Below are 21881 nucleotides of genomic sequence, written 5' to 3' on the forward strand. Positions count from 1 at the left end.
CGGAGCTTTTGGTTGTCCTCTCCCTGTGTCGCTGCGCCAGGTGAGGTGCCAGCCTGCCCAGCCAGCAGCGCGAGCGGCTTTGCTGTGTCTGCCCTTCTCTGATCGCACTCGTGAGACTGGTTTCCCGACATTGCAGCTGGAAACAAGGAAAGCCAGCACGTGGCTCTGGGCGTTGCACCAGCAAGTCACCACCACTGAGGAGAGCTACTCCTTTCCATCAAAAGCAAAATTAGTGAAGGGTGATGGAGACGGGACTCTGAAGTGTTGATGCTGTTCAAAGCCCTGTCATCATCTCCACTTGAGGGAAGCACGGGTTTTCAGGGACTCGGCTACTTAGCTTTTGGCCACTTGATTACTTTGCTTGAAGACCAAATCTGCATCCAAATGATCTGAGGAAGGACACACTGCTGGGACTGTGGCCCTGGGAGTAGCAGGGGGAGTGAGTTGCTCCCAGTTTCTCAAAGAAAGCTTTTTACAGTGCTTCAAGCTTTCACATTTTAGTTTACCAGCTTGCTGCCATGGTTAATACAGTGGCCACGGCAGCACAATGATGTGACTTTGTGGGTGCACTTGCTTGCCTTGGCATATCCTACGCCAGAAGGCACGTTTCTGGCTACCCTTAGCCTGCTCTTTCTGAACATTGCCCTGAGATTGCGTGGGGAACCGTGAGGAGCATCTCTTCCACTGTGGCATCACACGAAAAAAAAAAGGCCCCAGAGATCATCAGGGCCAACCATCCTTCTCTTCCAAGGCATAAGATAAAAGATTGTGAGCCACAGAGGGGATTTCTGATGACAGACAAGGCTGTCTCTTCCTTAAAAGTGTCTCCCTGTAGTCAGTGGCTGGATTGTGCCTCTGGAAATCTGGGTTTCACTCCTCCTTTGTCATAGGTTCCCTGTGTTGGCTTGTTCTGAGGCCCGGACTGGCTCCCACTTTTCTGAAAGGTCGATTGTTCCTTGCTTTTGGCTCTGAGCAAACCTCAGGAGCTGCAGCCATCGGCAGAGCTCCTGGACTTGCAAAGACCTCGGAGGGGCTTGCAAAGAACTCAGAAGGGCTTGCGAGGGCTGGAAGGAAGAGCTGGTGCTGTTCCCGACCCCTGCAAAAGCCACTGGCCACTAACAGCACTGAGCAAAACCCGTCTCTTCGTTCCAAAGCAAGAACACGCTTTGCCGTGCCCCAAACTGCCGTGCTGCTGAGCTGAAAGCAATTAACGAAACTGATGCAGAGGGCAGGGAAAGTTGCCCTGGTTGAACTCCCGCAGCCCGGGTGCTTACGAAGGCAGCGCCCGGTGTGCTCCTGAAACGCTGGCTCCTTGCCCTCCTCTGCCCCAGCAAACATCCTCCGGGCGCAAATAGGCATCGGGAGCCTGGGCGGGAGGGTGGCTCGTGCTAAAGCTGCTAATTGGTGCCTCGCAGCAGCGATTCCCGGAGCCGCCTCTGCTTCGTTGCCTTGCCACTCGGCACTGCACGTTCACAGGCACCGTCCTGGGCTCCCGTTCCCTTTGGGGGTTTTATACTGGGGTTTGTGGCTTCTCTGCTTAACCCCTGGGAGCTCTGCGCTGGATGTGATTTGGGATTATCGTGCTTTTGATGCTCCCCGTGAGGACTTGGTTGGAAGAACCCCCCTGCCCTGGTGGAGGAGGCTCCATCTGCATCTGTACAAAAAACCCGAGGGCTTTCCCACCTGAATTAGGAAGTGCTTTTCTCTTGGAAGAGATTTGATTTGCCCACTCATCCCAGCCCCGCTCCAGCAGGGACACCCCGAGCAGGGTGCCCAGCCCCACGTCTCGGCGCCTCCTGAAGCTCCCCAAGGAGGAGACCCCACAGGCTCTGGGCAGCCTGTGCCAGGGCTGCGGCACCCGCCCAGCACGGAAGTGCTGCCTGATATTTAGGCAGAAAAAACATCCCAAGGCTGCCTGGGGGCCGCTCTCCCAGCCGAGCACGCTCTGAGCTGGACTTTGTGCTTCACGTTTGCTGGGTCGGGGCTGGAAGCCAGGAGCGCTCGGTGGCGTGATGCGTTTCGCAAGCCCTCTCGGTGGGTTTGCTGTGACAACTCCCAGCCATCCTGACCTGGCTTTGGTGGCGTTTCGGTCCCCTTGCTGAATTCTGCAGCAGAGGTGAGCATTGCTGGAGCAGTGGTTTCTCCTGGCTCCGTGGCTGGTTGCATTGGGAATGGATAACGAAGGCAGTGGGGAGCTGTAGGGCTGGGGCCCACGCTTGGCAGCCACAGCAGGCGCTGCAGGGAAAGCTCTCTTACCCCAAAGACACCTAATCTGTATTTAGCCGCTTGCATCTCCGTCTCCAGCATTGACTTTCAATGAGACTCGTGCTCCAAAGTCATTGCTATAAAAGGAAGCTTTCCTGTCCTTCCTTGCCTCACTTGCAAAGGGTAACGCACCCGTTAAGGAGGCTGTAACGGGTTCCCTCTCTGTAGGTGCCAGCAGACACCGGGAACATGTGCTCAGCAATAATCACATTTTTTTCCCCTGCAGTGCCCCCCGTGTCCCCGAGAGCTGTGAGTCGAATTGCTTGCACGAGCCAAATTCCCATCCAACCCGTGCCCGGCCTGCGTGCTGGGGCTGGCAAAGAGCACCGTACTTGTAAGGAGCCCTAAATGGGAGCAGCTTGTGGCTCTTGGCATGCCAGCATCCTCAGGAGACGAGGAAGACAAGGGCGTGCAGCATTGTCCGGCCATTCCTCTGGCTCCCTGCTGCCCGTCCTCGCTGGGGGAGCAGTGTGAGCGGGTGTACCTCAAGCTGAGACACTTGGCATTTTCCCTGCCGTCCCGTCCTTGCAGGCTGGATTTTTCCATAGCACTTGGCACGGGCTGTGCTCCCTGGCCAGCACTGCTGCCAGCTGCCAGCATCGAGCCCCTGCTGCTCGGCACACAAAGTGGGACTCCAGCACAGTCAGCAGGGTGGGCACAGATAACTATATATATATTTTTTTTTTCTTTCTGAATGTTCCAGTTTCTTATTTCTGGACTTGAACATCAGAGGCAATCCACAGCCTCTTTGCTGGGGCTTGGCAGGGTTTGTGCCGTGTTGCACGCAGCCTCCCGGGGTGGGACCTGAAGCAAACCCATGGGAGATGAGGGCACTGTGGGAGGGACTGAAGGTCCCTGTGTTTCTGCAAGTCCCTTCTCGTTTGCTAAAATAACATGTTTTCTTCTCTCACGTCTCCCAGGAGTTGTTCCGGGGCGTACGTGAGTTCACACAAACATGTTCTTTCTGGTACAAAGAGCTTGTGTTTTGTGTTGTCTTAAGGAGCGTTTTATCTTTGGTTGGGGGTTTTTTTTGGAAAGATGAAAGCATTGGCTTTGCAAACATAAGTGGTAAAGTAGGAGGAGGAGATAACAGAAAGGTGACAAACTTGGGAATCACCAGGGTATGTGGCCCGAGATGCTTGGGCCAGGCTTCTAGAGAAAAAACAATAGCAGGCAGCTCTTCCTTACCAGCAAGGCTCAAAGTACCTTACAGAAGAGGCCAGGATGGCAGGGGGCGAGATGCTTTGTCCCCAGGACTCCGTCTTCCCAAGGTCAGTAGCATGCAAGAAGCTGGGATTCACACTGCAGCGTGCTGGCTGCAAGACCCTGCTACCGTGGTGGTGGCACCAGGGGGAGGTCTGCACTGTCCTGGCAGTGTGTGGGGATGTATTTAGTGGGTTTTCTCTGCTTTGGAGAGTCGGACAGGCTCAGGAGATCTGGCTCAGCCTGGCCTCAGCTCCTGAGTGTAATTCCGGCATGCTTTCCCAGACACATCAGCTGGCGCTGTCTGAGCAGATGCTCGTCGGCTCTTCCAGGTCTTGGGGTGTCCCCCGTGCACATAACAGCCTGGGTTTCTGGAAGGAGTCTCTGCTGTGCCCGTCTCCATGATCTTGAGTCACATAAAGTATAGTAGCAGTGACAGAAGCAACATTTTCAGTGAATTTATTGTCTAGGATGAATGTGCTCCATGGGTAGCTGTGGAAAGTGAATTTCTAGCTACAAAAAGTTAAATTCACTTGTATTTAAATAATGCTGACTGTTTTAAAACTTCCAAAACCACTTCTGTTATATTAGTTTTGTTCTGTTTTGTTGTTTTTTCAGGAGAGCTAGGGGATCTTGACTTTGGTAAATAAAAGGTAAATGAAAAATAATTAGCAGCAAGTGACTGGGGTTGGTCTTGGCTTTGGTGTGGGAAGCTGGAGGAGGATGATGAGCGATTGATTACAAGCTCTTTCTTCTCTTTCTACCTTTCAGTCCGTGGCAAGATGCAGCCCTGATTTGACCGGTAGCTCACGGGCTGTTAAGTGAGAGGTTCACCCAGCCTGGAAGGTGCCTCTGGCTAAAGGGTCTGTGCAGCCAGAGGGGGAGTATTCCCCTTGAACTTTTTTCCCTGAAGGATTTGATGGGCTTTTTATTATTACCCGGGAAGAACATGCCTGTGAGCATGGCAGTTTGTGCAGAAATAGCTGGCTGCCTTGTGTCACCGTGGCTCCTTTTCCTGCTGTTCCCCATGGGTGTGAGTGTGTGCTGCGAGCAGATCCCCGGTTTGGCCAAGCTGCTGGGAGGAGCAGGTTGGCCGGGGACGTGCAGCATCCTCCCCACCACCCTTTGGCAGCGAGCACCACGCCTGCTGCCCTTCGTTTGGTTGCACGTGGAAGGTCCTGGCTCCATCTCCAGCCCCGTGCTTGGTACCGGGCAGCCCCGCGAGCCCTCCCTCTTATCAGCAAAAATTCTCAGCAGCTGGGGGATTTCCATCGCCGGCTCTCGGATGGGCGCAGGCTCCTTGCAGTCCTCTCCCACCTACCCCTGGTTGCAGCGGGTGCTTGTCGGAGAAGGGCTGGTGCCAGTGGGATTCGCAGCCCCAGAGCCTTGGGACAGGTGAAACGGGCTGGTAAGCAAGGGTATTTTCATGCAGCTGATGTGAGAGGTCGAGGAGGGGCCTCTCACGGCTCACTTGTCCCCCTGTGCCATGGGAGAGGGTTGACAAGGACAGAAGTGACCAAAGTCAGCTCTCTCAGTTCGCAGTACGTGACGGAGCCGAGCACAGAGGTGCTGCTCACCCTGCAGGGGCTCAGGTTTTCCCCGTACACTGCTCTGGACATTTGCCGTGGTCACCAGCACTGGTGGGCAGCTCCCTGGGCTTGTGCGTTTTGCCCCATGCCTGGGGATGCTCCCAGGAAGCCACCCCTGGGCAGGGAGCAAATCCAGCTACCTGCCCTCAAGGATTTTGCTTCTATGTGCTTCCGAGCTTTTATTGTATTTCTTTGCCTGCAGACGTGGGGATTAGGCCACCGATGAGTATTTTTCCTGAAATTGCTTTTCCGCACTAATCCAGTTTAGCCTGGCTGGGATGCCTGTGCTACATCTTTGATTTGTAGTTCAGCGGTGATTAAATTCCCTAGATAAGATACGGGCCTCTTTGTCAATCCAGCATGAGAATAAGGCTTAAACAGAGGTGCCGAGCAGGGGAGGCTCAGCTGATGGTAGAAATAACCGCTGTAGAAATAACCGCCAGAGGTGGACGTGTGCTTTAATCCCACCAGTATTGGCTTGGGGTGACCGACGGGGCTATAACAGGGGGGGAGTATGGAGCTTGCTGCTGCTGTCCTCATCGTGCCACCATCAGGCCGGGCTGGGCAGGATGGTGGGCACCGGAGTCTGTGGGGTGGACGAAAAGCAGAGAAGGGAGCACTGAGGAGCAGAAGCAGGCTGGGCTGGGGCTTGGTTTCCGGGCTAAGCCACCCCTCCCGACGAGGAGCAGCATCCGCTGCAGGGAGCGGCGGCTCCGTCCTGGTCCCCTGCTGCCACTGGGGTCTCGATGCTGCTCCTCATCCCGCTTACCAGGAGAGCCCCCACGTCCCACGGAAGGGAGGTCCGGGAGCAGCCATTCCCCAAATGGCTCTGATTCAAGACCCGGGAGATCCTGCTTGCCGGGGACAGCACGTGGAGGTAATTAGCCTTGAGAAGCCACTAGCCTTCGGCTCGCAGAGAGGAGTGTGATGAGGGTCTGGTGTTCACGTGTCCCGTCTGGGTGTTGTCCCCACCAAACAAAACTTATTTGTAGCCCAGGCTAATGCAAAGCTGAGTCTGCTCTGCGAGTCCCTGTTGCAAATCGCTGTGTTGATTCTCTTAGGGGTGAGTCACAGGATGTGAGTCCAGAGGCTCGTGATGTCCCCCGGGCGCAGAAATCCAGCAGGCAGGGTGGGGAGGAGACAACAGCTGCTGTCACCCCGTAGGATGTCAGCACAAGGAGCCGTGCACGGAGAAAGCAAACTCGTTTTTGTGCTGGTGGTTGGGAGTTTGGGTGCCACGCTGTTCCTGTCCAGGAGCAATGCAATCCTTGGTGCTTCTGTGCCCTGCAAAGACAGCGAGAAGGAGCGTGGTGCCAGCCAGCAGCTGTGGGAGCGTGCTTGGTGGTGCTTCTCTAAAGCTTTGCCCAACCTGTAACCCCCCGAGCCCATTTAGGATTTGGGGAAGAATAAAATGGGGGAGTCTTAGTGGAGGTGGCCCTGTGCTTGGTGTCAGAGGGGGGCATGCAGCTGGTAGATTGGATTTTTTGCCTTTCCCTTCTGGGAGGAGCAAACTGTCATGAAAAGTGGATGCAGGTGCTTTGGAGCTGGTTGTGTGTTGAGATATCGTCGTCTTCCTCACTTGCACAGGGCAAAGTGGTTGCACTGGGCTCCTCGCCTCATCCCCGTGTGCTGCCAGACAGGGATATACACGGGGGGAAAAGGTCTTCACTAACTCACCCCCCGTTTCCTTTCCTCCACTCATTAAGGATGCTGTTTATTGCTGTGGGAGAACAGATGGAACTGTGTTTTTTTTTTCCTATTCTATATTTAAAGTGCTTTCAGAGGAGTTTGCAGACCATTGTCTCAGCCATGGCTATAGAAGTGACTTCTAAACAATTCCTGCCACGGCAACCCAGCACCCGACTGTCCCCTTTTATTCTCACGTAGTCCAGGTTTGAAGAAGCAGTCTTATTCTTGCTGATTTGTTATGTCCCTGCTCTGCATTCAGAATCAGCCCTCTTCCTCCCCTGGGACTGTCGGCTCCAAAACACTGCTCTCCCCAACCAGTTCCCCTAAAAATTTTCCCTAAAAATTGCAGTGGGGTGGGTGCACTCACATCCTTCTGTGCACGTGGTAGCATTGCTACATCCAGAACAAGATCCTGCGTTAGGGAGAGGAAATGGTTTTTCGTAATCAGTCATTTTTAATGTACATTCTTGCTGTCTTTTGAGATTTGGGATGCATGTAGGGCTTATTTTCCCAGCTGTTTCTCCGCACGATCACATCTGTCACAGACCTTTAGCGTAAAGCTTCCCATGTAGTAGTTAAGGGAAGAGTGGGAGGGGGAGCATCCCTGCACATTCCAGGCACTACGAGGCTTGTGGGTATGTCTGAGATTTGTCAGTTCACAGCCGTGATTACTGATATTAAAAATATTTGGCACTGGACTACCAAGCAGGTATTTGAAAATGTATTCATGGCTTGCACTTCGGTTCTCAGGAAAGCCACTTATCTATGACTGGTTTCTTTCTTGCTCAAGAAGCCTTCATGCAGTGCTCACCACACAGGGGTAACCTTTGGGCTGTCAAAGTATTTGTTTAGTCTAGGTTTTTTTGTTTGCTTTTAAGAGGATTGTGTGCAAGAATTGCTGAAACTGGGAAAAGTTCACCACTTTAGGTGTTCCTGTGACAATAATGCTGCACATCTAGAGCTGGAGTTTGTGCCTGCGTGGAGCTGTGGAGGGCTTTAACCCTCCAGCCCAGCAGCAGAACCCCTGCAAGACCCTACCAAGTTTCTGCACGGTTTGCCAGGGGCAGAACCCAGGGTGTGCAAACCCCTCTCCCTCCAGAGTGTTCCAGCAGGACCCAAAACAACTGTCTTCTCCAAGGGAAAAGTGTTTCTACAAAAGTTCTCTCTTTCCTTTCCGTCTGAAGCCTCCTGCATCCTTACCCCAACTGCATTCCTGGCATACCAGCCCCGGGATGGCTTCTGAAGTGTCTCAAGCAGGCTGGAGTATCTCCTGCTCAGACTCTCCCGCCTGGGATGCAAATGTCCTCTTTCTGCATTCCAGAAAAGGGCACTGAATCCTTCCGGGCTTGCTTCTCCTCCTCACCCTGCCTGCGGAGACCCACTGGTGTAATAGCAGCCAGCTGCAGCCCCGGCAGTTGCTTGTCTTCATGTTTCCTTTATCTCCATATTCCCAGCAGAGCTCTACCGTCTGAGGAATTTGGGTTTGGGAGTTATTTTCCGCTTGATCTGGTTTTCAAGCAAGGGAAAAACTTGTATGGGGCGGGGAGGAAGGGAGAACAATGTTAGGAGGGGATTAAAAGCCCTTTGGGTTGCTGAGCTCGAGCAGGGAATTTGGATTTGGATATAGCATTTGATTGCAGAGGGCTTTATGTTCAGAGCTGGTGGTGCTCTGTAGCCAGGCTGGCATGTCTGCTGGGGGTCTGACCTGGATGGTGGGGTTTGCCAGGCTGGTGCTGGAGCATGTACCTTCTCCCTGGTGCAAACCTGAGAGAGCAAAGCGTGGCTCGGGCTCTGTGCTGCAGCGGTGCTGTCAGCCAGCAGAGCCTGCCTGCTCGCCCGCGTGCTCCTGGCCTTTCTGGCCACCCTCCAAGCTCCAGAGCAGACCTGGTGACACCAGAGGAGGTATTGCCAGTGCTTGCATCAGCCACTGTGTTTGTGGTCAAAGGACCAGCGTGTTCTGCAGGCAGCAGGAAATGGGTTAATTTTTCCCTTGGCTCTAGTGCAGCGATGTGTCTGTTCTTTCACAATGTTTAACCCTGTAGAGTATTTTTGCAAGTGTTTCTGGAAAAAAAAGAAAGCAGCTGCTGGACCTTTCTGCCACCACCCTGCCACGTGGGTTAATCCCCAAATCCCATGGCAGTAAACATCTCTGGCAAGTACCCACTTACCAGCCTGGAAACTCTGCAAGAAGCCAACGGAGAGGAAGGCTTAGCCTCATCCTCTGCTGCTCAAGTTCCGCTAGCATCTATGGGATACCAGAGCCAGCACACGGGGATGTGGTTTTGAGGTGATTTAGGAGAGTGACTCTAATAAGCCACCAGCTCCACAAGCTTGAGCAAGTCAGGCGGGAGGGTAGAAATGCCACCTCATTACCTCCTCCGCGTGGCCAGCTGCGATGCCAGTGGCGTGGGCTGGATTGGGGCATGGCCCCAGAGCTGGATGTGATGGCTTGGCAGCTGGTGTTTCTTGTCCTATGCTGCCCTGCTGGAGAGCACAGCTTTCAAAGAAGCTGCCTGAGACCTCACCCACAGCCTTTTTGTCATCGTCTTGTTGCTTGGGTCCTGTGGTGACTTTTTAAGGGAATCCCCTGTGGCAGCCTTGCAGGACAAGGTGCTTTCTGTATTCGCTCTAAGCACCCTGAAATCCATTTACACTTTGGGTCTGATAGGTGTAAGTGAAATGGGGAAAGGGTAAGAGATCAGGGAAGAGGAGGGCAGTGTGAAGCCAGGTGCTGGAGGAGAACAGGCTTTGTGGCAGAGGAAGAGGTCTGCATTTGTGGGTGCTGTCCCAGCCTGGTTGTGTCTCTGGACAGTCCCATTGGTGAGGTCTGGGAGAACGGCTGCAAAGGGGTGTGCACAGACTGTCCAATGCCTGTGAGATCTGTCGTGCTGCTGGCACCTTGGGAGCAGCTTCTTAAAGCAGAGGCTGGTTTGTACAGGGTCGTGGCGAGCAGCTGTGTAATGCGAGGCCAGGCTGTCCTTGCTATCCAGAGTATCCAGAGTCCTTGGTGATTTGTAGGCAGCACCTTGCTTATTAGGAGTACCGAGGTAATCGTTCCTGATGCTTTAAGGAGAATATGACAATATGACCCTGGACATGGTCCTGAACAAGCTGCTTCAGCAGGGGGGTTGGACCATATGTCCTCCAGAGGTCCCTTCCAACCTTAATCATTCTGTGATTCTCTGATCTGAGGAAGTTCTCCTGAATCAGCACTGTAGGGTTGGCTTGCAGGTGTGGAGAGATGATGGCTTTTTCCCTGGAGTGCTTTTTTGATAAGCAAATGGGAAAGGGAGGATGCAGCTGCCCTGAGTCAGCTTGAGGCTGAAGCTGTGGCACGTGTTAAGCTCACATCTTTCAAGTTGCGTCTTGTGGGTGTCGTGTTGAGAGCTGGCGGCTTTGCTAACGTGCTGGGCTTTGTTTTTGTCTGCAGGCTGGTTCCCCAGGGTGCTGTGGTAACACTGGGTTCTGCAGAGAGGCCATGACCACCTAGCAGTCCCCAGCCCTGGGTGTCTCAGCGGGCTCGAGATGGCGGCGCAGAGGATCCGGGCAGCCAACTCCAGTGCCCTGCCACGGTGCAAGTCGGAGGGGACGCTCATTGACCTCAGCGACGGCTTCTCAGAAAGCAGCCTGTGCGACGTGAAAGGTGCGGGGGCCCAGTGGGCCAGCAGGGGTCACAGCCCCCCTGGGATGGGACACATATTGACCCAGTGCCACCTTGTCACATGCAGGAGAAGAAACGGCTTCGCCAGACAGAGCCAGTGACAAGACAATTGCACGGGGTTGTTTTCCCTTCCCCAGAACAGATTGTTTGAATAATCCTTTTGTTTCCTTTTGTCACTTTTTTTTTTACTTTATTTACCTTACCCAGCCTAATAGTTGCATTCAAATGAGAGAGAAATTACTGTTTCCTCATTATAAATGGATCCCAAGAAGTAACTCCAGGTGGAGGTAGAAGTTAGTATGTGCTGAGGGTCTTTAAAAATAAACATGCAGAAAAGTGATTATTTTTTCACAAGGGGCAAGAAGAGACCAGAACATCAAATGCTTTTGCGTTAGTTTGTTTTTAATGCAAAAATAGGAATTACTCACATCCTTTTAGTCATTACTCATTCTCATGAGGGAAGTGATTGTCCCGCTCCGCTCTGCACTGGTGCGGCCTCCCCTTGAGCACTGTGTGCAGTTTGGGGCATCATAGTATAAAAAGGACATAAAACTATTGGAGAGTGTCCAAAGGAGGGATACAAAGATGGGGAAGGGTCTAGAAGGCAAGACGTATGAGGAGTGGCTGAGGTCCCTTGGTTTGTTCAGCCCCAAGCAGAGCAGGCTGAGGGGAGGCCTCATGGCGTCCTGCAGCTCCCTCATGAGGGGAGCTGAGGGGCAGGCGCTGAGCTCTGCTCTCTGGGGACAGCAACAGGACCCGAGGGAACGGCACGGAGCTGGGACGGGGAGGGTCAGGCTGGGTGTTAGGGAAAGGTTCTGCACCCAGAAGGTGGTCAGGCACTGAACACGCTCCCCAGGGACATGGTCATGGCACCGAGCTGCCGCAGTTCAAGAAGTGTTTGGAAGCGTGTTCCCGGCAGCTCTGCGGATGCGGGTGGTTTCACCAGAAGTGAAACTGCATCTATCTCCATGGCTTCATAGCCCTTCAGCAGCCAGAGCGTGGCCCTAAGCAGGGGTAGCTGAAATCACAGGCTTTTCCTGTTTGGAGGTCTGGCAGCTCTTCACCGCAGCTATTTAAAAGCTCAGTTATTAAACCCCTTACTGGGGCTTTCTGATGAGGTCTCGTGGATGTCTTCAAGTCCTGGGGCTTGGCTTTGCATCACCACTTCAAACAACATGGTCTTGGCAAGATTAAGTGGCCCAAGCTGGGAAGCCTCTTCAAAGCACCAAGGAGAGATGCTGCTTTCTGGCAACACGTTGCTTTTAGCCATGGCACCATGTGGGCTGGCCACGGGACCAGAAGCATCCCTGGGGAGCAACTGCAGGTAGCCCTGCACCATGCTTCTCTCCAGCAAACAGCTTGGGCTACAGAGCTAAATTGACAGCCGCTTCCTGCCAGGGTGGCAAAATAGTTTCAGTGCAGAGTTTATATATAGTTTTACACTGAATAAATGTCCTCACAACTTTCCTTACCTGCTGGCAGAGGTTGGGCGGGGGAAGTGAGTTAATGATGAATTGTTTAGTTTGTACAAACACTTCTTTTTCCAATATCTGAGTCCTAGAGTCCTTATAGCTAAACACTGTTCTTTGCTCCTCAGTTGCTGTGTATTTCAGTAGTGGTATTGTGAATTGTGCCATGGCTGTACCGAGTCTATTTTTTTGATTTCCGTGTTTTATGTAGGGCTGTCAGGCATTCTGACATTCTGTGTTTTCCCTTTTCTTGTAGTTTTTGTCCAAGAAGTGCTGCTTGCCTGCCGTTAGTGCCCGGAGGGATGAGCAGTCTGTTCTGCTGTCACTTTGTCTCTGGGATTTTAGGGGCTTCCTGTCTTTCTTAAATCCCCCTTTTCCCTCCAGAGAGCTCTCAAGCCTATTGTAGCAGATGGTTTCCCAGTTCTCTTGCTGCTCTGTATCTGAGAAAATCCAGCTCTTTTCCCTCTCTCCCCCTTGGTATTGTTTTTTTTTTAGGTCTGTCTCGCAAGATAATGGGCATTTGAATACTGATATAACATTATCTCCAGCTTATTTCTTGTGATTCTTAGCAGAAGTATGTCCTAAATGTGAGAGCAAAACCAATAAATACAGTGACAGTGTGAACATGCGTAGTGTTAATTGAACTGTTTTGTTTGCAATTGGGATCAGATAATACTAGCAAGACAACTTGCAGCCGGACCTGCTGCTCAACATTGCTGAAAGGGAGATTGGAGATGCTGCTCGGTCTGTGCCAGTGCCGTGGGAGGTCAATACTGTGTTTGTTTCTGCTGGTTCGAATAACATGACTTTGTTTGGAAAAGGAGTTGTTTTGTTGAGGAGCTTTGAAATATAAATGCTATGTATGAGGAGTGAGGTGCTGATTTTTTGGGTGGTGTGACATGAAAAAGGAGGACTATGATGTGCTCTTAGTGGGTACCCTTGGTTGTTTCTTACCCTGAAACATAAGATATTTCACACATTCAGCAGAGGGGTTGTGGAAGAGTGAGAACATTTCTAGCCTGTGAACATTACCCTGAGTTACCATGTAATCTGCTTGTAGAAGAGGCATTCACCTTCAGCAGCATTGTTAACTATTTGCATGGAGAATGAAAAATGGCAGTGCTACAGAGCTGGTGGCCAAAGACATTGGGATACTGCTGACCAAATTTGTAGGATAGTGGTTGTGAAGGATCATGTAAATTCTTCCCATGCAGCACATCATTGAGAACTCCTTTCGAAATTAACTTCTGTTGTTTTAAATGTGAAAATTTAGTGGGGTGCCTGCTATAGTAGCATGCACCCTCAGGAGCTTAGATCTGGACGTGCTGGGCAAAAGAGATAGCTGATAAGAAGGGGCTGTGACTCCCTTGAAACTCCCTCCAACACACCTTTTCGTGCATCATTCATCTGTGAATTTAGAGGCTGTCTCTTCTAGAAGCAGCTGAATGAGGTCCTGAATCAAGGGGGAGGCTTGTTGCTAAGACACTTGACTGCACTGGGAGACCTGCTTTCTCTGCCCAGGCCTTGCTTCCACAGGAGGGTAACAAATTGCTGTTTTTCCTATCTCAACTCCTGCTGCTCTTTCCAGCAGTGTTGATGCCAATCACTCTGGGGAAGGCATTCTTTTCTGCAGCATGAATTTATCAGAAATAGTAAAGGGAAAAGTCTTGTTTAAAAATTTTAGAGGAAAAAAAACAAACATAGGTTTGAGATGCTATAAAACTACCTTGGCTTTACTGCATAAAGTAGCGCGGATTGCTTACCTGAAAGAAATTATTTTAAGTACCTTGTGAGTCTTGTGGATTGCTTACAGCTTTGTTTTTCTTCATTTTGCAGTGCCTTCTCCTAGTGCCTTGCTGGTTGACAATCCCACATCCTTTGGAAATGCGAAGGAAGTAATAGCAATCAAAGATTACTGTCCAACTAATTTTACCACTTTGAAGTTCTCCAAGGGGGACCATCTTTACGTCTTAGACACATCAGGAGGTGAGTGGTGGTACGCTCACAATACTACAGAAATGGGTTACATCCCTTCTTCCTACGTCCAGCCTGTAAACTACCGCAACTCTTCCTTAACGGACAGCGGGATGATAGACAATCTACTGGAGAGCCCTGACGAGGGGGTCAAGGAGTTAGACCTGCTTGGAGAATGGACCGACGTGAAAAGAAACTCTCTGAAAACCAACAATAACAACCCTTTCTTGAACGGAGTCCAGACAAACCCGTTTCTGAACGGGAATTTACAAACATTGACCAGCTCAGACAGAGAGCCCAACTCTAAGATGTCTGTTGACTTGTTGCTCTTTGACACAGGGCCTCCTACTTCAACAGTTTCTAGCTCGGTCGCTAATAGCAGCATGGGTAATATTTTTGATGAATTTCCATCCACAAACAGGCTGGACCTGGAACAGCCTGTGAAAAGGGACAATCCCTTCTTCAGAAGTAAACGCTCTTACAGCTTGTCTGAACTGTCTGTTCTTCAAGCGAAGTCAGATACTCCAGCGTCGTCAGGTTTCTTCAACGGTTTGAAGTCTCCCACCCCTGAGCAATTCCAGAGCCGGGAAGATTTTAGAACCGCGTGGTTGAACCACAGGAAGCTGGCCCGGTCTTGCCACGACTTGGATTTGCTTGGCCAAAATCCTGGCTGGGGTCAGACACAACCGGTGGAGACCAACATTGTCTGCAAACTGGACAGCTCTGGTGGAGCTGTTCAGCTTCCAGACACCAACATCAGCATCCATGTGCCAGAGGGTCATGTATGCCCTGGGGAAACGCAACAGATCTCCATGAAAGCTATGCTAGATCCACCACTGGAGCTGAACAGTGACAAGTGCAGCACCATCAGTCCGGTCCTGCAGATCAAACTCAGCAACATGGAGGTGAAAACATTTATTATTCTGGAGATGAAGGTGTCAGCAGAGGTCAAGAATGACATCATGAGCAAGACTTTGGTAGGACTACAGTGCCTACGGAGCGACATGAAGGAGGGGCCATACACACCCATGCAGCTGAGCTATTCATATGGGGACACGATACAGGTGCAGCTGGAGAATCTAGAGCCTTGCATGTACATTGCGGCTGTAGCTCAAGGGCAGAACATCCTCTACCCTTACACTGTTTGGGATTACATCAGCAAGAAGATCACGGTTGGTGTCTACGGCCCAAAACACATTCACCCTTCCTTTAAAACAGTTGTGGCTGTGTTTGGGCATGAATGTGCACCCAAGACTCTCCTAGTGAACGAGGTCACGAGACAGTCTCACAGCCCAGCTCCGGTTGCCCTGCAGCTCTGGGGTAAGCACCAGTTTGCTCTGTCCCGGCCTCAGGACCTCAAGCTCTGCATGTTCTCCAACATGACCAACTACGAGGTGAAAGCTAGTGAGCAAGCCAAAATTGTGCGAGGCTTCCAGATGAAGCTGGGCAAGGTCAGCCGCCTCATCTTCCCCATTGCCTCCCACGACCCCAATGAGCTCTCAGACTTCACACTAAGGATACAGGTCAAGGATGACAAGGATGCCATTTTGACCCAGTTCTGCGTCCAGACACCACAGCCACCTCCTAAAAGTGCCATCAAACCGACAGGGCAGAGGCGGTTCCTTAAGAAGAATGAGGTTGGAAAGATCATCCTTTCACCTCTGGCTGCCACTGCCAAGTATCCAGTTTTTCAGGACAGGCCAGTACTGAGCTTGAAGTATGGCAAGCTGCTGAAAACAGTGGTGCGGCAAAGCAAGAACCACTATTTGCTGGAGTACAAGAAAGGAGATGTCATAGCCCTCCTCAGTGAGGAGAAGATCAGGCTGAAGGGGCAGCTGTGGACAAAAGAGTGGTATATTGGCTACTACCAGGGCAAAATAGGCCTTGTGCACACCAAAAATGTGCTGGTGGTTGGAAAGGTCAAACCCAGCTACTTCTCTGGGCCTGATCTCACCACCAGCCTGTTGCTCGAGCAAATCCTGAGGCCCTGCAAATTCCTGACCTACATCTACGCCTCCGTGAGGACTCTGCTCATGGAGAACCTCAGCAGCTGGCGGTCCTTTGCCGATGCACTGGGGTATTTGAACTTGCCACTCACGTTTTTCTGCCGAGCAGAGCTGGACAGCGAGCCAGAGCGTGTGGCCTCCGTGCTGGAGAAGCTGAAGGAAGACTGCAACAACACAGAGAACAAGGACAGGAAATCTTTCCAGAAGGAGCTGATGACGGTGAGTCCAAGGTTTGCCAAGGGCATCTTAATTCTCCGTGGCGCAGTCCAAGTGGTTAGGGAGAGTGGGAGCTCAGGTTTCCTAATTCAGTCTGTGAAGAATGAAGTGCATTTTAAAGGTCCTCCGCAGGCTGCTCGGCATAGCCGGATGGGAATTCAGGCGTGTGGTAACATGCATTGACAGGCTAATGGGATCGTGGCTATAAATGAGGGAAGCACTGGGTGAGAAACTGCGTGTACATATAGTGTGAGGGAAGCAAACAGACTTGCTTTGGGAGGTAGCTAATCTGAAGGCCCTCAAAATCAAGGTGATTTTGATCCAGTGCTTTCATGGCACTGGGCCTTGCTTCTGGGTATTTGCATAGCCTTTGGTGATAGCTAAAAGATGTGCCTGTCAAGGAGTTACCCGAGAGCTGCTGGCAAAGTGATGTCTGTGCATGAGCTCCTGGCTTTCATGGCAACACTGATGAGAGCATGGAAAACTGGAAAAAGGCAAGAAACAAACAGTTTTCCTGTATTGTGCGTGGTAGGCAAACCACCTCTCAGGCTGTGTGTGTTTATATCGGATCAAATTCATCAAAGCATGCCGGAGAGGGGTTTTATGGCTGCTCTGAGAATGGGTGCTACCACTTTATGTTTATGAAACAACCTAAAATTACTCTGTAACAATGTCTGGTTATGTCTGCTTCTCCTCTCCTTGAGTAACAGCTAAACCAAGGGCACTTCTGTATTAGGGTGCTTTATGTGCAGCTGTGGATCGTGTTTGCAAATCGTCCAAAATGCCTGGCTTGCTTCTGTCCTGACAGCTTCTGCAGGAGTTTGGGGAAGTGCCATCTGCAAGTATTTCTAGGATGCTGTTAGAAAGTCTCTTATGAGAAATCGTCTTCATGATAACAGCTTCTAGCGTTTTGTAGGAAGTGGGCCAAAGAAAATGCAGGACTTTGTGTCTAGAAGAGATTTCAGCTCTCACGTCTCAACAGTCTGTCTTGGAGAAGTAGATAACTGAGTTATAGTGAATCATGTGTTTTAAAATGCCAATTTAATTAAGAAATAGCAAAAGCTTTGCTTTGCAATGATGTGGACAGGCAGTAGGGCAGGAACATGCAGCATGCAAAATGAAATTATGAGTAGGCAACCTGGGTAAAGAGGGCTGCAGCTGAATGAAGTCTTTCGTATCCCAACGTCCCTTTAATAAGAATGGGGAAATGTGGGGATTGAGCATTAGGTGTAAGGCATTATGATGAGCATGGATCCCTTCATTACTCATGGAAATTTTTTCTGGGGAGTTCAGGGCGGATGAGTTGTGGATGTACTTCCTCTGCCTAACAGCACAGGGCAATTAATAACTCTTTATAAGAAGCTCTGTCTGAGTGTTGGTGTCATTGTGGAAAATGGGAAGATCATTTCCAAAAGCCTGTGACTCATGCCTGTTACAGGGCAATTAGACTGATCACTGGAGCTCTCTTTGCGCACGTTCATTTTGGGCGAGGATATTAAAAAGCCGCATTGCACTCCCCAGAGGAGCCTGGCAAGTTGAAGGCTGACAGACTGTAGATCAGCCTGGGTGGGTGAAGGTGCCAGCCGAGGCTGCTGCCTGGCCCCAGGGTTCCTCCAAAGGAAGCTTTGCACCTTTCATCGTTCACCTCCGTGGCTGATGGGGTGAAATGTGTGCTCCTCTTGCTGAGTACTTCCTTGGGCTTTGTGCTGTTTGCTTTACTGGCTTGCAAACATGTCAGCATTTCTTTTATCTATTCCCTTTGTCTCCAAGGGTCAAAGACAGTCTGCAGGTAATGGAAAAGCTTTGCCAAGCCTAACTGGGGAGATGAAGAAAAAAGATAAGGCTCTCTGGGTGCTCACAGAGCAACTAACTCAAGGGGAGGACCATAAGCTGCCAGAAAACATACTGCTCCCAAAGGGATGCATCTCATGCAGAGTTCCAGAGCAGGTTTTATTTTCCTTGGCTGAATGGAGATTAATCCTGAACATTGGCTCCATTTCCTATTCTGTGCAAGATCTTTGTAAGCCTGAGCCTGTTGGTAAAGGATGAGCCCTTTTCCTGATGGAAGGCTGTGCTTCTTCTAAGCCCCTTGCTGCTGTCAGACTTCCTTAGCTTACAAAGAAATAACAGTGAGCATGATTTAAAAACAAAAGAAATGAAATAGATGTTTCAGGGGATGACAACTGAGCAGTAATGTATTTTGCTGCGTTTAAATCTCATTTTATTTCCAACAAATGGACTTGCTTTCTGGCGTCTGCTGGCAAGAACTGGTTGGATTAAAACCTGATCGGGCCATTTCATGTTAGAGTTGATTGTCTCATCTCAAAGGGACTGTGAAGAGAGAAGTGGTAAGCACCCTTATCTGACTTCAGTGTTGAGTACACAAAATTGCCCTGGCAAAGCCATACACCAGTAGCCAAGCATGGAAAAGCCCTGTCATGAGGACTAGTTAATAAATAATCTGCATTTATTTTTTTAATCTAGCAGAATCAGCAGTGTGTGAAGGTAAGTGAGGGTAAGTGAATTGCTCAGAAGTTAGTCATCACATTGGAAGGAGAAACCTACCTCTCCCTTCCTCCCTCTCTGCCCATCAAAACCAGACAGTGCGCAGATCGTCTCACTAACAAAGCCTGTAGGAATCAAAGCCCCAAATCTGCAAAATTCTCTGAGCTTGTGCCTGCTGCTGCTCAGACAGGCTGTACAGGGCCGGGCCAGGTGCTCAGTGGGATCAGGGTTGTGGTGTGTCCTTCATTGCCCACTACAGACAGCGTTCCCTGCCTGGAGCAGCAGGGATGCTTGAGCTGTGCTCCGGTTTCAGGTGCTTGTTGTACTCCTCGGTAAGCCTTGTTTCCAAGCCATGCCCCAACAGGGAGCAGGTACTATCTCCAAAAACATCTCTGGGCTTAGAGACAAGCAAATAACCTGGGCTGCCAGACCTGGCTGCTACTGATGAGAAGAGACCTGCGTTCCCTCCCCTCTCCACGGAGAAGCTTTATGGTGACGTGCTTCTCCCACACACACCAGAAGCATCCCTGTGGTCAGTGACAGCAGCCCAGCAGGCAGGTGCTAACTCTGTGTTTCCAACCTTTTGGAGTCCCAGAAAATTCACAGGTTTCAGGAAAAGGCTTTGGGTGGTTTTGAAAACATTAAGTCACATACCACAGCGTGATCAAATGCACTCAGGCTGCCGCAGAGAGCCATGCCAGGTTTCATTTGAGAAACTTGACCTGACTTGCCGTGCAGTGAGTGCACTGCTTGGTCCTTGGAGCTGGAGTTAAATCTGTGGTGAGATCCAGCATTTCCTTCCCTCTGGGTTTTTGATACACTGTCACTTTTATCACCCTTTCCAATAAATGCTTCTTTTGAGGAAAAGCACTGGTCTTTTAAAAATGCCAGTAGGCATGTTAGCAGAGAGCTGCAGAACCTGTGAGCTTTTTCTTCTCCAGACTACTTTTAAAGTTTACACAGGACAAAGATGTTTCCCCCCCCATTTTGTTCTCTGTATTTGTTGTGACCGCAGCTGTGTGCATGCTGCCACTTTTCTACCAAGAAGCAATGAAGGGATGAAGCTGGTTTCTCGTCCTGGTGCAGCCTGCCAGCCCAGGGTTGCTCACGTTGGGACCCCGTTGCTCCTGCGTCCTGCAGCAATCTGCTGGCTGGTGGTAGTCCTTGCAAGCATGTGGGTCTGAGGTAAAACCACCTTCCTGCCTTTCTCTTTTCTTTTTTTCTTTTTCTTTCCTACCTTTCTTCTGCCTTCAGGGGAACTTATCTGGTGCCGTAGTGAAATTGATGGGGATGTTTCTGTAGGACGTGGCTTCTCCTACAGAAACAGCACGGGAGCAGGGACAGCTTGCAAGACTCCAGCAAAAGCTGCTTTTCATACACAAAAGTTATAAATATTGCCCTGCACCCGTAACAAGTAATAAAAAGCTGCAGAAATGCTACCAATGCCTTCCAGCTGCAGTGCTCTGCTCCTCCTTCCCCAGGGAGTTACCTTCCTCCATCAGACAATAAAAAAAAAGAAAAAGATGCTCTAATTACTTCTTTTTTATTTCAGTGTCTGGCCCAGGTGATGTGTGCAGAACAAAAGAAAAGTGTTCCCTCAAACATAGCTGGCAGGGAACATGCTTTCACCGAGGCCATGCCAAGCAGGCTGCCCAGAGCAAGGTTACAGGAGAGAAGCGGCACAGGTGCTGGCTGTGACTTTCCTGCAGGTTCCTCGCTCTGCAGACGGAACAAGACAACCCGCTTTTATTTGCTGGGGTTGGCAGGAGGTTGTTAGTGCCTTCCTGTTCCTCAGAGTTTCGGAGCCCTGTGCCTGATCACAGCTGTCTCTGTTCTTGCTCCTGTGCAATTTTGCTCTTGCAAAAAAAGTCTCCTGCAGTTGCACCTGTGGTGCAACTAAATGTAAGGGATGTTTAATGCCTGAAGTCAGGGTTATTTAGAGGGGCACCAGTGCAGAGTTAGCTCCCTCAGGCCAAAAATCCGACCTGGCCTGGGGCTATGCGACGTGGCCCTGCTGCTGGTGCCCCCTCCCCAGGCATCCCCCGTCAGCCCTGTTCCGGCCCCATTGCACGTTCCCGTGGTGGTTAATGGGACACTAAATATTACTGCTTGCTGTAACCACATCTATGCTTCCCCTGCCAGATACCTTCCAGCCGTTTCAGGCAGTGATTAATGTGTGATAACACTTGGACCCTCCAGGGTGCTTTCTAATTTAAATGCTGTTTAAAAAATCATAAACTAATTTAAAAACTCCGTTTCCATCACTGCTTCCTTCTGGGGCTTGCACTGCACTTGGCAGGCACGAGTGAACTCGGTGATACTTCCCACTTCTGGGGCAAAGGAGAAAGGTTTTTACCCTCAGTTTGGCCAAAAAGGGGGAAGGAAACAATGCGTCCACAGTCCCCATGGCTCCTCTGGAGCCACGTGCTGGGGGCTGAGTTTGTGGGTGAGAGCAGGGCTGGGTGCTCACGGGGTTGGGGGCAGGAGCGACCGTGAAGTGTGCTCTGACGAGTGTCCCCGATGCATCTGCAGTCAGTCTTTAGGGCTGGTTTTACTTTTTTTTTTTTTTTTTTCTCCATAAGAATAAGTGAAATTGGGGGAGCAGAAAGGGGCACACAGGAAACACACTTATATTTTCAACCAAGGAGAGCCACCACTCCGTAGCTCCTTCCTCAGCTTTTGTGCTGAAACCCCCTCGGGGCTCCCTGCTGCCAGTTTGCTTAGATGCTGTTTGCCGTGATTAGAGGATTGGAAATGGGATTCTGCATTTCAGAGCCGGGATGCAAATTCAGCCTCCCCTGGATGCATTTTAAGTATAGGCTCCTCTGCTTTGAACTGGAATTTGAATATCAAACCATCTCCTTTGCTACACCGCGCGCTCAGCTGGTGGAGCAGGCTCGGGGCCTCTCCGAGGTTAATAAACGCCTTGGTGAGCACTAACAACGCACAGCTTTAAAGCAGTGGAAAAAAATAGCACAGCCCAGGTCAGGCCTCAGCAGGGAGCATCACTGGGTACTGAGGAGACGGGGACGGAGCGAGAAGAACAGCCAGCTGTGTCCCTCCAGCTGTCCGGGGAGGTCTGTTCAGGCCGAGGGAGGAGGATGGAAAGAAATGGTAGCATAATCCCAAAAGCGCCTGCTGGAGGATTAAGCCTGCTGTAAACCCTGCTAATCCCGGCTGGGCAGCGAGGGCTTGCAGCAGAGCCCCGTGCCTGCCTGTCATAAATATGTTTGTCTGGCTGCAGCCCTCCATCTCCCCTTGCCTCTCCTCGCTGCCCCGTGTTTTCCCCAGCTCGCTCGCTGCT

The 21881-nt window shown here is 50.9% G+C and overlaps 1 protein-coding gene across 8 annotated transcripts in view; it reads left to right on the forward strand.

Annotated features, from left to right (window-relative positions):
• The window catches only part of SH3BP4 (SH3 domain binding protein 4), a 42041-nt gene that overhangs the window by 13798 nt on the left and 6362 nt on the right, over positions 1-21881 (forward strand). For 4 of the 8 annotated variants that reach the window (XM_040560806.1, XM_040560810.1, XM_040560805.1 and 1 more), the window contains exons 2-3: positions 10177-10389; positions 13713-16075. In XM_040560806.1, coding sequence (XP_040416740.1) covers positions 10272-10389; positions 13713-16075 — 2481 coding nt within the window. In that variant the 5' untranslated portion in view covers positions 10177-10271. Of the gene's footprint in view, positions 1-4100; positions 4122-4799; positions 4877-5311; positions 5935-9772; positions 9794-10176; positions 10390-13712; positions 16076-21881 lie in introns of those variants that run through there. The other 4 variants (XM_040560812.1, XM_040560804.1, XM_040560808.1 and 1 more) reach the window with 4 other exon arrangements.

Source organism: Cygnus olor, chromosome 6 (genome assembly GCF_009769625.2).
Source record: "Cygnus olor isolate bCygOlo1 chromosome 6, bCygOlo1.pri.v2, whole genome shotgun sequence".
NCBI classification, from domain to species: domain Eukaryota; kingdom Metazoa; phylum Chordata; class Aves; order Anseriformes; family Anatidae; genus Cygnus; species Cygnus olor.